This window comes from Equus asinus, chromosome 10 (assembly GCF_041296235.1).
Source record: "Equus asinus isolate D_3611 breed Donkey chromosome 10, EquAss-T2T_v2, whole genome shotgun sequence".
Lineage (NCBI taxonomy): Eukaryota > Metazoa > Chordata > Mammalia > Perissodactyla > Equidae > Equus > Equus asinus.
Window position 1 is genome coordinate 35004763 of NC_091799.1, and position 14989 is coordinate 35019751.

Below are 14989 nucleotides of genomic sequence, written 5' to 3' on the forward strand. Positions count from 1 at the left end.
TGTATACCCAAGACACATCTCAAGAACATTACAGAGCAGCATATTGGTTAAGTTTAGGACAGACTTCACATTGAGATGAATAAGCTGAATAATTAGATGGGCTTAATCAGACACGGTGCCGGAAAGAGTTGACTTCTAATCGTCTATTTTGAAGGAAATAATAGCCCATAGATGCTCAACAAATAAGTCACTTTTAATTAAGTAAAGTGTAGGATGGTGGTTCCTGTTTAGGAGTGGAGTGTGTCCACGGGGGCACAAGAATGTAGGTCTCATTTCCTGGCTCTACTGCCCTTAATAAGGGCAGCTGTTTCTTTCTACTGTATTGTGTTGATGTATTTAAATTGAAGCAGTGACGTTTTATAAAACTTTATTCCGTTTTTTTTTGTTTTGTCACTTTTTTAACGTTACCTAATTGTCGAGTAAATGATTTTTCAAGAAATTGGATTGTTTACATGATCCTAGACTGCTCAGTGATTTTATTTCATTTTTAGGATTTGAAAGATGAAAAGAAAAAGGCAAAAATGGCAGCGGCTAGGGCAGTTCTTGAAAAGTGTACAATGATGCTTCTCACAGCTTCCAAGGTAAAAAAAAATTTTTGCTATTATAAATTAATTTTAAATACATCTAACTTAGATATTTTACATTTTTTAAAAGACCAAAGTGATAAATTGGAATCTAGACTACAATAGTCAAATCTTAGTTATTCTTTAATAAGAGTGCTAATAACTTCCTTCCCCAACTCCAAACAGCAATTTACCTACGAGTCAGCTTTGATCGAGCAGCTAAGCAAAAGATGGCTTATTAGGTGTTATGACTCGAGGCCTGTCGCTCATGGTCACTGTCTGCAGAGTTTTGCCAGTCTTGCTGGGAAGCCAGCACATGTGCTCTAGAAAAAGCTGGGCAAGTTAGAATCTATTAAGTAACAGTGGAGTATTAAGCTAGCCCTTAGTTTGTTTATTCTGTAAATTCATACCTCTAATTCCTTATTCTACTTCTAACAAATTGTCAGTCAAGAGCCTATAATTCCAAACAGCGGTTTGCTAGCAAATTGGTACAATTCGAGAATGAACTAGTAAACATCTCATTAGCAGTGTGTTTAGAATTGCCTGTTCATAATATTTACTCTGTGCTAAGATCAGGGAAGCCACAAAAACAGAGTTCTCTGGAGCCCACTAGGAAGGCTCTGTTCGTATCTAGGCCCTTGAGTAGTTTTTCATTTACATCATTTTTTAAAAGTCAAAGATGCATCTACAGTCATATATCATCTGTTCATTTTTCCTCATTCTTTTTTAATTCTTCACATGTAAGGCAACATTTTAAAATAGTTTTAATCGTGGTGAAGTAAAGGGTTTTTTTCCCCCAATATTTTAAGTAAACTTATTATTGAAGTATAAAGATACAGTTTTGCACTCTGCCTTTTTCACTTAACCTTGCTATCGCTTTTTACTCATCCTGCTTCCACTTGTAGTGAGGAGAAGCAGCTGGGTGAGCCAGGGACCCAGGAGATTTTGGTAAAGAACCATTTTTATTAGCATGACATGTTCTCTGTAAGATTTTGTGTATTATGATATGGGTCAAATCTTAAAATAAAGAGCTTCAATGGTTTCGAAGACATGTCTCAGGCATCCCCACTGCGAATCAGCCCATAAAAATAAAGGAGGAGTGTTTGACCGAATGAAAGTGGCATTGGATAAGGTAATTGAAATTGTGACCGACTGCAAACCAAGTGGAGAGACTGACAATTCATCTATCAGTATTTTCGCTGGAATTAAAGAATTCAAGGTAAGAATAAAGAGAATATATTTTGACTTTTTCTTTCCATTTCAAAGGAGCATCATTATATGTAGTATCCATATTTTTGTGTAATATTTTAGAATAGGTGCTTCACAAAAGCAGGTATTTCTCTTTAAAACAATGCCACTATGTACAAACTTAATGTTCACTAACATTTGGCTTAGTGTCGTTTGTACAAAGAACACTGGTCTTGGGTGACAGTAGCTGCTGTGGCCCTGTTTAGCTGTATGGTTTAGCTGTAGCCTCCTGTCCTCTGTTTAGAAAGGTGTTCCCTTCACAGTCTTTTGAGCAGTGCATGCCATCCATGGGTGATGACAGACAGCAAACCATTTCTGTTGGCATTCTTGCTCTTCCCTGTGTTATGGGGCTGATACTTTGAGACTATAGTAATAGTATTAATGATAATTAAAATTTAAAAATAAGCAATAATGCATGCTAACATTTATTTAGCGGTTTCTCAGTGCCAGCCCTGTTCTGAGTGCTTTAAATGTATGTATAGGTTTAATCCTCACAAGGACTATTGTTATATTATCCCCATTATATAGCTGAGGATACTGAGAAACAGAAGTCAAGTAACTTGCCAGCTAGGAAGTGCCAAAGTTGAGATTTGAAACTAGGCAGGCTGACTCAGAATCCTCACCATTTTAGGGAAGACCTTCTCATCAGAAGTCAGAGAGATGGTGAAGCTGCTTTTTGGGTAAGAGTGGTGTATGAATCAGGAGGGCCAAGGAAATGTTCTGGCACAACCCCCTCATCTGACAGATGGGAAAACCAGAGCCCTGAGAAGTTATCCAATATGCTGAGGGTAACCCGCCTCTCAGACAGGGCTACGACAGGGATGGTGTTCTTTTCATCTTACTACACTTCAACTTTTAATTGTGTCAAGGTCTAAGGAACATTAGGTCAAACAAAGTAATGGAAAGAACATTTATTTTTAGGGACTGTGCTCTTAATACATATTATCTCATTTAATCTCGAATTCCCCTTTTAGGTGGCTAATATATCCATGTTTTTGAGGAGGAAAGCTGATAAGTGGTGAAACCCTTCTTGAGAACCAGGACTCTCTAATCCCAAAGTCCCTGACCTTTCAGTTTACACCTCTGGGTTTGTTTATATGCTGCGGGACCTAGCTCTTCCTGAGGGGAAAGAAGCTACAAGGGCCAGTCATTCTCTTAGAGTTTTTATTGCTGAAAGGGATCTTAGAGATTATTTTTCTAATCCTCTCTTTTTATAAAGGCAAAGGGAGATGATGTCTTGTCAAAGGATAATTAGGGAAACAGGGTTAGAGCCAGGCCTTTTGCCTCTTGACCCTGCATTTCTGGTTCCAGGCTGACTAGGGGCAGTGCTATACCTGTGGCAGCTGCCGGCTGCGCTCGCTGCTGACCCTTTCACAGTCAGTTGTTCTGGAGCACGGAGCTGTCACGAATAGCCTCAGTCTTACTGTCAGTGGTTACTTTTTGGCATCTTACCTTTTTTCTGATGGAAAGTATAATCCGTAGAGGGAAACTGGATACTTTACTGCATTCAATACTGTGAATATGTGGACAAATCTTATAAACCATATAAATGAATGACCTTCAAAAGAAAAAAAAACTCTACTAAGTTGTTGTTTAAAAACATATGTATGTTCTTTCCGAAGGGAAAATCAAAAACCTTAACATAAACGGTGTGTGGTCAACATGACTGATTTTTATGTTGTAATTCTATTTAAATTCTCAAATTCTCAGATCTTCATTGATAATTCCATACCTCGCTTTTATTCATTTTCTTTCCTAACTTAAAAAATAATTCTGTCTACTTAGGATGATTACTGGAGACAGCTTGGGCCGAGAGCAGAAGGGGAAGCTAGCACCCCCTACAGCTTCTTGACCTTCCCAAATCTTAGTATTTTCCAGGGCATGATAAAGTGGTTATATGTAAGGATTAACTTGAAATATTGTTTGTAAAAGGACTTTAAAGTGCTAAACAAATGTATCCTTGTCATCACATTCATTGTGACCACAATTATGATCATCACTGCTTATTGCCTCTTGGCCCAAGTTGTTTCTGTGACCTATTTCAAGGGCTAGAAGTTAAAGAAGGTTGCGGTGACATGGCATATCTTAGAAAGCTGAGAGAAGGAGAGATTGCAGCAGTGAACGTGTGTCCATCACATATTCAGGGAACTCGAAGCACAGCGTGGCTGACGGGGAAGGTTGTCCTGGTATTGGGTGGGGCTGAGATAGACTGTTGGAAAGAGATGCAAAGATAAGACCCTAGAGGATGTTGTGCCATGTAGTAGAAGTTTGGGCTTGATTTTATAGGTGGCAAGGAGCCAATTGGAGGTGGCAATATCAAAAGGTTTAGATTTTAGAAAGATTATACAGGCCCACTGGTGGAGGACATTTTGGTCATGTAGGTGCTATTGGGGACATAAGAGAAAATGTAGGGAAATGAGTTAGGTGACTAGGAGAGTTTTTTGAATTAATGAAGGAAAAATCGATGCCTTTCTCACTCCAATCCATACTCCACACCCTCTGCACCCTTCTGCCCGGGCTCAACACATTCATATTTGTTTATAACAGCTTCCAGGACTTTGCGTTGGCATTTTCTCAGATACAGATCCTTTACCTGGAGGCTGGTTCATTTTTCCTACCAGTTGCTACATGATAATGCTCTTTCTGCCTTAGTATTCACTGATCTTATAGGAATGTTGTATTAACAACTATAGGAACGAAACTCTGCCTGGCCCTTGGTGGCTCTTGAGTAATGTGTCCTTCTGGGTTAGAGGAGAATATAGTCTTGACTGGACGCTGTATTTCCCCTCAGCCCTTCGGGAAAGAAATGGCTAGTGTCTTCTGTAGCACTATTAGAAATTATAGCCCATTTTGGTTAGGTGGGAATATTGATTCATATGGATGTATGTCCTTTTTGTTCTTAGATGAATATTGAAACTCTTCGGGAGAATCTTAATTTTCAGTCAAAGGAGAACCTTTCAGCGATGTTGGAGGTTATCTTGGAGCGTACAGAGGACTTCACAGATTCTGCCTATACCAGCCACGAGCACAGGGAACGCATCTTGGAACTGTCAACTCAGGCGAGGAGGGAGCTGCAGCAGTTAATTTCTGTGTGGATTCAAGCTGTAAGGACTGTTTTTCATCGAAGTAAATCTTCTCTAATAGCTTTTTCCCAAAGTTTTGAGACATGTGGAAGCTAACATAAGCACCGGGAGTATGAATGTGGTCCAGAATGAGACAAAGATGCCTCATCCCTGTTTTCGCTCCTACTCGGCCGAGGTGCCTTTCCCATCCAGCACTCACGGTACTCAGCATTTCTAGGCCTGTCGTTTCTCATCCAGGCCAGTCTGGGTTCTGTGCCACTGTTACCATCACTAGGTCACCCTGTTGTCCCCGCTCTTCCGCCAAAGTCACCTCTGGAAAATTCCTCCCCAGAATGCTTCTTCAGAGTGAAGAGCAGAGGAGTAGACCCCTACCTAGAGGTTCTTGGGACCTGAGTTTTACTGTTGGAACCATTGAGATGTACACACTTCTTAATTCTGAGGACAGCTGATTTACAGACATACCGATTTAGAAAACTTATTGAGATCTAGATGCAGTGAGGACAAGGGTAGACCCAGCTGGCAGGTAAAAGATTTTTCACCCTCGCATGGATTCCTGGTCTAAGATTGGTGGGCAGCCACTTACAGAGCCTTAAATAGGCTGCTGGGTTGCTTAAAACACGGGAGATTATTCGGGCGAGAGTGGTAAAGACTGACAGAAGCTGGACAACATAGGAAGCGTGTGCCCAGTCTCTTATAGAGCGTGGATTAAGAAATTGGGAGACAGAGCCCTGATACATATTTCTGGCACCATTTATTTATTTCTTAGAACTAGGGTATGTCAAAAAAGTAGTTGACATGGTTTACAACATATAGCATGGATGGAACAAATCTGGACATCATGAACAAGAACTTTGGCAGTAAAGATGAAGGAGAAGGATGAGTGTGGCCAAGAGTGTAGCAAACGAGGCAGCAGTTTACTCTCTTGTAAACAGATTGACTTACGAAGAGCAGATTTGAATCACAGATTTTTCTGGTGTTTTCTTGGTATCACAACGGTGCAAATGCTCATATTAACAGGGAAACTTAATGCAGAGTAGAGTGGCATCAGGGATATAAGCAATATTTTGCATTTAGTTTGAATTGTCTGTGATATCTAATCTGAAGTATAGATTGCCTCAGTGTTGAATTTTAAGTCCGTGATTCAGTATAAAGAGTTTCTGTGAGGAAGTGCTCTCTGTGTTGGGAATCCGATTCTATCAATACTTAAATGTGAAATTAGCCCCTTTCACATTATTCACAACACTCAGATCTCTGATTCTGCATGCCAGATGTACTGGTCATTCATTTATTTCAGCAGCCATTACTGAATGCTTTCTATATGCCAGGCACTGGAAATCTAAAGATGAATAAGATAAAATCTTTGCCTGCAAGAATTTTGCAGTATAGAAAAATGTGGGAAGGAGTGAGGCAAGTACAGACAGTTTTGCAAGTGTCCTGAGAGAAGGCGCAGACCATGTGTTGAGAGGGTTGGAAGGAGGGTGCATTTATGTTTAGGGAGAGGAATAGAGAAGGCTTCACGAAGATGTTGATATGTAACTTTGATTTCTGCATTCAAAGAGCTGAATACCTTCTACCTGCCGTTTGCTGTGCCAGGTGTTGTGGATTCAGTGGTGAGCAAAATAAATGTTATCTCAGCTTCATGGAGCTTTCCAAGGCCTAATGGGGAAGATAGACTTTTTTTTTTTTTGGAGAAAGATTAGGCCTGAGCTAACATCTGCCGGCAATCCTCCTCTTTTTGCTGAGGAAGACTGGCCCTGAGCTAACATCCATGCCCATCTTCCTCTACTTTATATGTGGGACGCCTACCACAGCATGGCTTGCCAAATGGTGCCATGTCCGCACCCGGGATTCGAACTGGTGAACCCAGGGCCGCGGAAGCAGAACATGCAAACTTAACCGCTGCGCCACCAGGCTGGCCCAGAAGATAGATTTTAAACAAGAAAATCAAAAAATAAATGTGTAATTGCAAGCTAGGATGATTATTTAGAAAAAAGATTAGAGTGGGTAAGAAGGGAGTCTAATTTAGATTGTGTGACCTGAGACGGCCTTTTTGAGAAAGAGACATTTATGTAAGAACTTGAAGATGAATAGGATTTTAATTTTTAACTAGGTTAAGAGTGAAGGGATGGAGCATTCCAAATAGATTAGATAAAGTAGATTCATTTTAGATATGATAACTTTATTAAAGAAAATTAGATTTTAAAGGACTCACCTGTTTATAGTTAGAGTAGAAAAATATAACTAAACAATTAAAATTCTATTTTTCACTCTAACCATAAACAGGTGAATTTTTTAAATCTGCTTTTCATATAGCTCACAGAATGATATTATGCATTTGTTATAATTTATAGTTCAAATAAAATTGGAATAACCAGATGAAAAAATGAGGTAACATTCATATATACTTTTTAAAATTTTTAGCAAAGCAAGAAAACGAAAAGCATCGCTGAAGAACTGGAACTCAGTATCCTGAAAATCAGTCACAGCCTCAATGAACTCAAGAAAGAAGTAAGTATAGTTTGAAATCTGGCCTTTTTTAATCCTTTACTAATTTTCATGTTGTGTGGTATGTACGATATACATTAGTGTTAATATGTCCACGTACCTGGAAAATGGTTTTAGACGTTTTCCTTTGACCTAGTTATTTTGAAACCACCATTTTATTAGTGCCATTATCCTCAAAGCTTGTATGAGAATGTTCCTAGCAACTTTATTTATAGTAGCCCCAAACTGGAAACAACCTAAATTTCCATCAACAAGGGTCTAGATAAATGAATTTTGGTATAACTATACCAAATACTATTCAGCCATAAAAAGGAACAGTATCAGTACAGGTAACAATATAGATGAATTGCCAAAATGTTACACTGAGTGAAAGAAGTCAGACACAAAAGAGTGTGTGTATGTATAATTCCATTTAGAAAAAATTCCAGAAAAGGCAAAACTAATTTATAGTGACAGAAACTAGGTCAGTGGCTGCCTGGGGTCAGAAGTTGGGGGCTATTTACTACAAAGGGGCATGGGGGAACTTTTTGGGATAAAGGAAATGTAAATATTGATTGTGGTGGTGGTTACATGGGTGTAAATGTCTGCCAGAACTCATCAAATCGTACCCTTGGTACATTTTGTTGTATATAAATTACACCTTAATAAAGCTGGTTTTTAAAAATATTCTTTCGGTTGAGAAGATTTCCCTGTTTCCTGAATGAAAACTTGGTCATCTCGTGACTTATTTGGTCATTCTCAGGTAATTGGTCTTTAAGTCTGGGGTTTGCAAACTATGACCAGGCTGTCTGTTTTTGTAAAGTTTTTGGGGACACAGTCCTGCCCGTTTGTTTAAATGTCGTCTGCTGTTTTTTCACTGCAACAGCAGAGTTGGGTATTTGCAGTAGTGACTGTGCGACCTGAAAAGCCTAAAATAGTTACTCTCTGACCTTTTACAGAAAAAATTTGCCAATCTCTGCTTTAGGTCATAAGAAACAATCTCAGTTTGAAAATGAGAATGTTCATTCCGATACATTAGTATTTAAATTCATCCCATTGTAGGACTTCTCCCCTGTTTCCCACTTCCCCAGCCCCACCTGGGGCTTTTGCGAAAGGTGTCCTGTCTCTTTTTCAGGCCCTTCTTCCCCTGTTGGTCTGGCTTCTGTTCCAGATCTTTGCCAGGTTGTGGCACAGGGAAAGAAGAGAGGAAGCGGGGAGGCGGGAAGTTCTTGGTGGCTGGCGCCCTTACAAGATGCACTCAGCTCAGTAGATGTTTCAAGTTGACTCTCCTCTCATGGGTACTTGGGCGTGTTCTACAGAGGCTCTCTTGTTGCCTCGCCTCCCCCAACAGCCTTTACTACAACTCCCATGTCATGTTGTTCCCTCCACTTTGGGGTGTGTCTGCAGGTGGGACTCAGGGTAAACGCCATCAGCTCTCCAAACAGATCCTCCTCACAAAAACCTCTCCTCCCTCATCTCTAATTTCTTTATTCTTTTATATTTTTGAAGCGGGTCAAGGGCTCAGGAGAATGAAATTGGTTTGGGACATTTCTTTTGTAAATTATATGCAGGGTGATCTGTTTCACATCTTACTTGGTATTGACCTCTATTGAAACCTTCATTTTTAACATCCTGTCAAATATGGAAGGATATGGTTTTCTATGGTTTATAAAAAGCCTACCCATTTTTTTTCAGCCTATTCAATTTTAACTAAACTGTTGTTAAAACTATGACTATCAATAGGGCATAAAATCCTCTGGCGAAAGGCTGAATGGCTCTCCACAGCTTCATTCCCCTTACCTTTGCAATGGGTACAACAACATCAGCCTAGAAGAATTTTTATAAGGATTAAGGGAGATAATGTCTATAAAGCTGCTGTTGGTACACTGCACAGAGCAGGAACTTGGGGTTTATTCACCCTTCTTCCTTTACGGTTGTTAATAAGTTGTCTCCAGAACCATTGGTAAGATGTGCGTGATCCTGGACAGGTCACTCAGTGTCTAACGACCTGTTTCCTCGTCTGTAAAATAAAGGACTGGCGTTATGCATTCTCTAGGGCCCTGATGGTTAAACAAAACCTTTTAAAACTCTTACGTACATTTTATTTCCAAAGGAAAATGCATTTTAATGTCTTTGTTTCTGACTCTAATTGTTCGCACTTGATTGCACGAATGTGGACTACCCTATTGTTGATTTTGTAGAAAGTCCTGTAGTTTGAACTGACATTGGATTACTTCCAGGAAAAAAAGAATCACTTCATTCGAATAGGCTTAATTCAAAGTCAGATTTTCCTTAGGACAGTGTTATTAAAAATGATCTCTTTTCTGGAGAACCCCAAAATAACCTGTCACATGATTAAAAAAACAACAACAAAAGGCAAGATACGGAGAAGAATAGATTTTGGAGTTAATAGTACCCAAAGATGCCCAGAGAGAATGAGCTGTGCTTAAAATCCGTTCCACCCAAAGTCAAGTAAAACTTTGGGGTTTTTGTTACTCTTTTCTCGATCATTTTTCTTGTGACCCAAGAGTTAGAGAATACAGCTCTGGATGGCAGCTATAGATACACTGTAACCCCGCGAAGGGAAGCGGTTGTGTCCTACTTGTCGTGTGTGCCCAGCCTTGAGTACAGTGCCTGCCATGATGTAGGTGTTTAACAAACTGTGTTGAATGCCTGATTGACTGAATCTCACAGAGGCTTTTTCAAAAGTCTGTTAAAAAACATATTAGTGATCGTGAACTGCCATTTGATTTTCCTCTTACGTACTCTGATACCATACTCTTAACACTGTTCTACTCCTCACTGACTTTAAGAGTTATTTCTTTAAGAAGCATTTATTTAAGAGAGAAGCTGTATGGAAGGAGCTGGTTGATAGTAGGATGGAAAAGGGACCAGGCTGCTCTGGCACTGGGTGACCAGTTCGTCTTCTACAAACAGCATTGCTGCTCCCAGCAGGGGACTCAAAGATGTCAGTATCCCTCCTGCTTTTGGGAGAACTGGCAAGCTCCCCAGTGCCACACAACGGCTGCTGTTACCACAGGGAGCTTTCCGTTTTCCCCTCAACAGATCTGGTGGGCTGCGTTGAGGTTGCTACTCTTTCGTTTTAAAAGTGCTGGCAAGGTGCTTGGTCACAAAGCCTTATTGTTTGTTGTCTTTCTTTCACGACTCTTCACCCCTGACGTCTGCAGCTTCATAGTACAGCAACTCAGCTGGTAGCAGATCTGTTAAAATACCATGCTGATCATGTGGTTCTAAAAGCATTAAAACTTACTGGAGTAGAAGGAAATTTAGAAGGTTTGGCTGAATATGCCTGCAAACTCTCTGAACAGAAAGAGCAGCTCGTTGAGGTGAGTAAGAGGTTTGCTTGTTAAAGAAATTGTAGTTTAATGACAGCTGTGCTAGCATCAGAGCATCTTCATGCAAATGCAGTTTTTGGTTCACTTCTATGAGCATTTTTTTCTCTCTCCTTTGGAATTTTAAAGATAAAATGTTTATCTGTTTTGTTGTTACAACAATCTGGCCTCTCAAACAAAACCACAACAAATGCTGGAACCCACAAATGCACTTCTTAATCTTCTTGCCCTTATTGTCTCAGAGAGATTAGACATTGGAGTAAAGCAATGGAGATCCATTGTATGACCTTGTTTCTATCTGAATCTGTGGGGTCTCAGGAGGAAAGAGATGGCACACTCATTGGGATAATTTAAAGAGGGTTTAGTAAAGGACCTATTGACAATTGCATAGATGGGGTGTGGGGGAAACCATGGGTATGCAGTAATTGGCGTTAGTGATAGCAAAGCTGGTACCACTCCTAGGCCCAAATTAACAGAGGGAGTGAGTGGTTAGTGAAAACTGGAAGGGCATAGAGTCTTTGAGAGAGCCACCTTGAGAGATGATTTTAGGACTAGACACAGAGTGTCCAAAGCGACCTTGCAGGGAAAGAGCGTGAGAAGAAAGGCCCTTACTTTCTTCATCCCCGTTGGTCTATTGGTGGGGCTTCGCATTGGCCAAACATAGCTGTAGACCTCATTCAGTCAGTCTCCCATGGCAAAAAGCAGGTTTGAGAAGGGAGGAGAGTGGATATGGAGGGACAAAGAGAAGATACTCAGCAAAGATTCCTTTTCTGAACCTCTCCTGCCCAAATCTCTCTTATGTGTTACTGGTGCTGCACCTTCCACTTTTGTTATAATTCCAATTATTATTTGATATTATAAGCCTTCTACCTGTTGAAAATGTCAGACATATTTTAGAAAAAAAGACATATACTTGGGGCTGGCCCTGTGGCCTAGTGGTTAAGTCCGGCGTGCTCTACTTCGGTGGCCTGGATTTGGTTCCCAGGCGCAGACTTACACCACTTGTTGGTGGCCATGCTGAGGCAGCAACCCACATACAAAATAGAGGTAGACTGGCATAGATGTTAGCTCAGGGCGAATCTTCCTCAAGCAAAAAGAGGAAGATTGGCAACAGCTTGTTAGCTCATGGCAAATCTTCCTCAGCAAAAATTAAATAAATAAATAAATATACTTAAGCTAGGTATACCTTATACACATGAGGTATGTCCAACACATACAGTCGTGCATCACTTAACAATGGGAATACTTTCTGAGAAATGTGTCATTAGGCAATTTCGTCATTGTGCCAACATTGTAGAGTGTACTTACACAAACCTAGATAGTATAGCCTGTTACACACCTAGGCTATATGGTACTAATCTTATGGGACCACTCTTGTATATGTGGTCCATTGTTGACCAAAATGTCATTATGTGGCGCATGACTGTATATAAATGCACAGATGTGAACCATCTAGCAGTCTTCATGATATCTAATATACCCTGCTCACTGAATCTCAAAGACTAAGGGTGAGGAGGAACCTTTAGACTAACTAGACTAGCTTCCTCTCCTTTACTTGTTTACCTCTGAAAACTGCTAGAGAACATTTTTTTTTTTTTTTTTAAGATTTAATTTTTTTCCTCTTTCTCCCCAAAGCCCCCCGGTACGTAGTTGTATATTCTTTAGTTGTGGGTCCTTCTAGTTGTGGCATGTGGGATGCCACCTCAGCGTGGCCTGATGAGCAGTGCCATGTTTGTGCCCAGGATCCAAACCAGTGAAACCCTGGGCCGCTGCAGTGGAACGCGCAAACTTAACCACTCTGCCACAGGGCCGGCCCTGAGAATATGCTTAAAATGACTGTAGATGCATCCCCATTTTAAAGTAGATTTGATGCTTATGTTTTTTTAAATAGTTTTTTTTTCAGATATAATTGACACTGGGGCCAGCCCAGTGGCACAGCGGTTGAGTGTGCACATTCCTCTTGGGCACTGGGGTTTGCTGGTTCGGATCCCGGGTGTGGACATGGCACCACTTGGCAAGCCATGCTGTGGTAGGCGTCCCACATGTAAAATAGAGGAAGATGGGCATGGATGTTAGCTCAGGGCCAGTCTTCCTTAGCAAAAAGGGAGGATTGGCAGCCGACGTTAGCTCAGGGCTAATTCCTCAAGAAAAAAAAGATATAATTGACATATAAACTTGTGTTCGTTTAAGGTGTACAACATAATGATTTGATATATGTATATATTATGAAATAATTACCACAATAAGTTTAGTTAACATCTATCATCTCACATAGTTAGAGAAATTTTTTTCCTTGTGATGAGAACATTTAAGATCTACTCTCTTAGCAACTTTCAAATATACGAAACAGTATTGTGAGCCATAGTCATACTATACATTACAGCCCCAGACCGTGTTTATCTTATAACTGGAGATTTGTACCATTTGACCATCTTCACTCAACCCCCCCACCCCCAGTGCTGTTATGTTTATAAACCAAATATAACTGTAGACAAACTCTTGCTCATTATAGGAATCCTGCAGCAAATATTTTTAAAAAGTGAAATTTTTTTTTTCAAACTTTGTCTCAAGATTTTCCATAATTTTCTCTGATATAGGCTCTCTATTTATTACATCAGTCATGCTTAATTCAGCGTTATCTCCTGTGAAAGGTGTTTTAATTAATTGACCATAAGGGGAAGTGTTGTTTGTTGATAGAAAGAATGTGTAACTGGTAGTAACTGTGACATAGTTTAGGTGAGAACCTTGGGCGAGTCACTTCTCTGAGCTAAGTTTCTTCATATATAAAATGTGTGGGCACTGGTAGATCCTTTTAAAGATTCCTCCTGCTTCTAATATTCTGTGACTGCCTTACCATGATCAGGTGGGAAGTAGAAACAATTTGCTCTACCCTCATTCGTGCTTCATTCCTAGAGAATCTGTTGGTAACTAGTATAAGATTATAATAATCTTCTCAGTAATGTACAAATGTATTTTTAATAAGGTTTAATGAGTAAGGTAATTTAATAAGGTTTTAGTAAGTTTTATGTGTAGAGTTTTTTCTTTATTAATTATAAAATGATACTATGAATTGTGAGGAATGAGCATGTGAAAGTTGAACTATAGAAATGTTTTCTCGTAGACCTGTCGATTGTTACGACATGTATGTGGGACAGAACCTCTTGAAATAACCTGCATACACGCAGAGGAGACATTTCAGGTGACTGGGCAGCAGGTATGATCAATAGCAGATTGTTCTTTCTTTATTGTGTCTTGTCTGAGTATCGTAACAAATTGTGTGGAAGGAAGATGTAAATGGTTCTGCTTAACTAGACACCAAATCTACAGAGAGAAATAAACATAATGGAATTTTCATAGGTAGTGTGCCAGAACATAGCTGACATTCCATTGGGTTATCTGGTCATCTGCCAAACTGAAGATTGGCCCATTTAATCGATGTCCTAGTTTACATCTATTTTAAATGGAGCTGTTTACAATGCAGGTTGTTATAACACGTTTGAAAAGTAAGTTATAATTATGTAACAAGCCATAAAAATATTCACACGTTTTCACCCAGTAATTTCTAAGGACATAAAGAAATTAAAAAGAAGAAAAAAACTAAACTAAAACGATGTTTGTTATATTACTTGTAATAAGATTCAATTGGAAGCAAAATAACTATCTTAATTTAGGCAAATAATACATTATGACTTTAAAATAATAATTATGGTAACTAGAGTTAGCAACATTGAAAGATGTTTGGTCAAAATTTTGGGTGATAAAAGCAGGATACAGATTTGTATATAAACTATAATTGCTACTATATAAAATGTACATATATAAGAAAATGTAAGGAAATCTGCAGAAATGAAAATTGTGCTTTTTTGGGAGAACTGTGAGTCTTTTTCTGAGTTTTCTATAATATTATTTTGTATTTATAATTTTCAAAAGCTTTTAAGAATGAATATCCCATTTAATACTGTCCCTGTCAAATTAATCTAAGGAAAAAAGTGAGGGACAGAACTTCTTTTCCTTTTTAGGTCTAAGCTCCAAACTACAATTTACCTGATGTTCTTGTTTCTTTTATCATCATCAGCCAAAAGGACTTACTCCTACTTGCAGTATTGCATGATAGATGTCGGAACCCTGGATTTATAGTTGAGGACAGTGAGAGTGACTTGAGACAGTGGTGGTGTGTATGCCCTGTAGCAGAACCATGTTGGATGTTGGAGGGAGTCAGAGAATAGTATCAAAGGCTTATCATGGAAGCAGGAACTGT

General features: G+C 39.4%; 1 protein-coding gene across 1 annotated transcript in view; it reads left to right on the forward strand.

The window, feature by feature from the left end:
• CTNNAL1 (catenin alpha like 1) overlaps positions 1–14989 on the forward strand; it is a 58833-nt gene that overhangs the window by 26109 nt on the left and 17735 nt on the right. Inside the window, exons 5-10 of the mRNA XM_014834463.3 lie at positions 492–581; positions 1612–1782; positions 4715–4915; positions 7316–7402; positions 10567–10725; positions 13853–13945. Coding sequence (XP_014689949.2) covers positions 492–581; positions 1612–1782; positions 4715–4915; positions 7316–7402; positions 10567–10725; positions 13853–13945 — 801 coding nt within the window. The remainder of the gene's footprint in view (positions 1–491; positions 582–1611; positions 1783–4714; positions 4916–7315; positions 7403–10566; positions 10726–13852; positions 13946–14989) is intronic.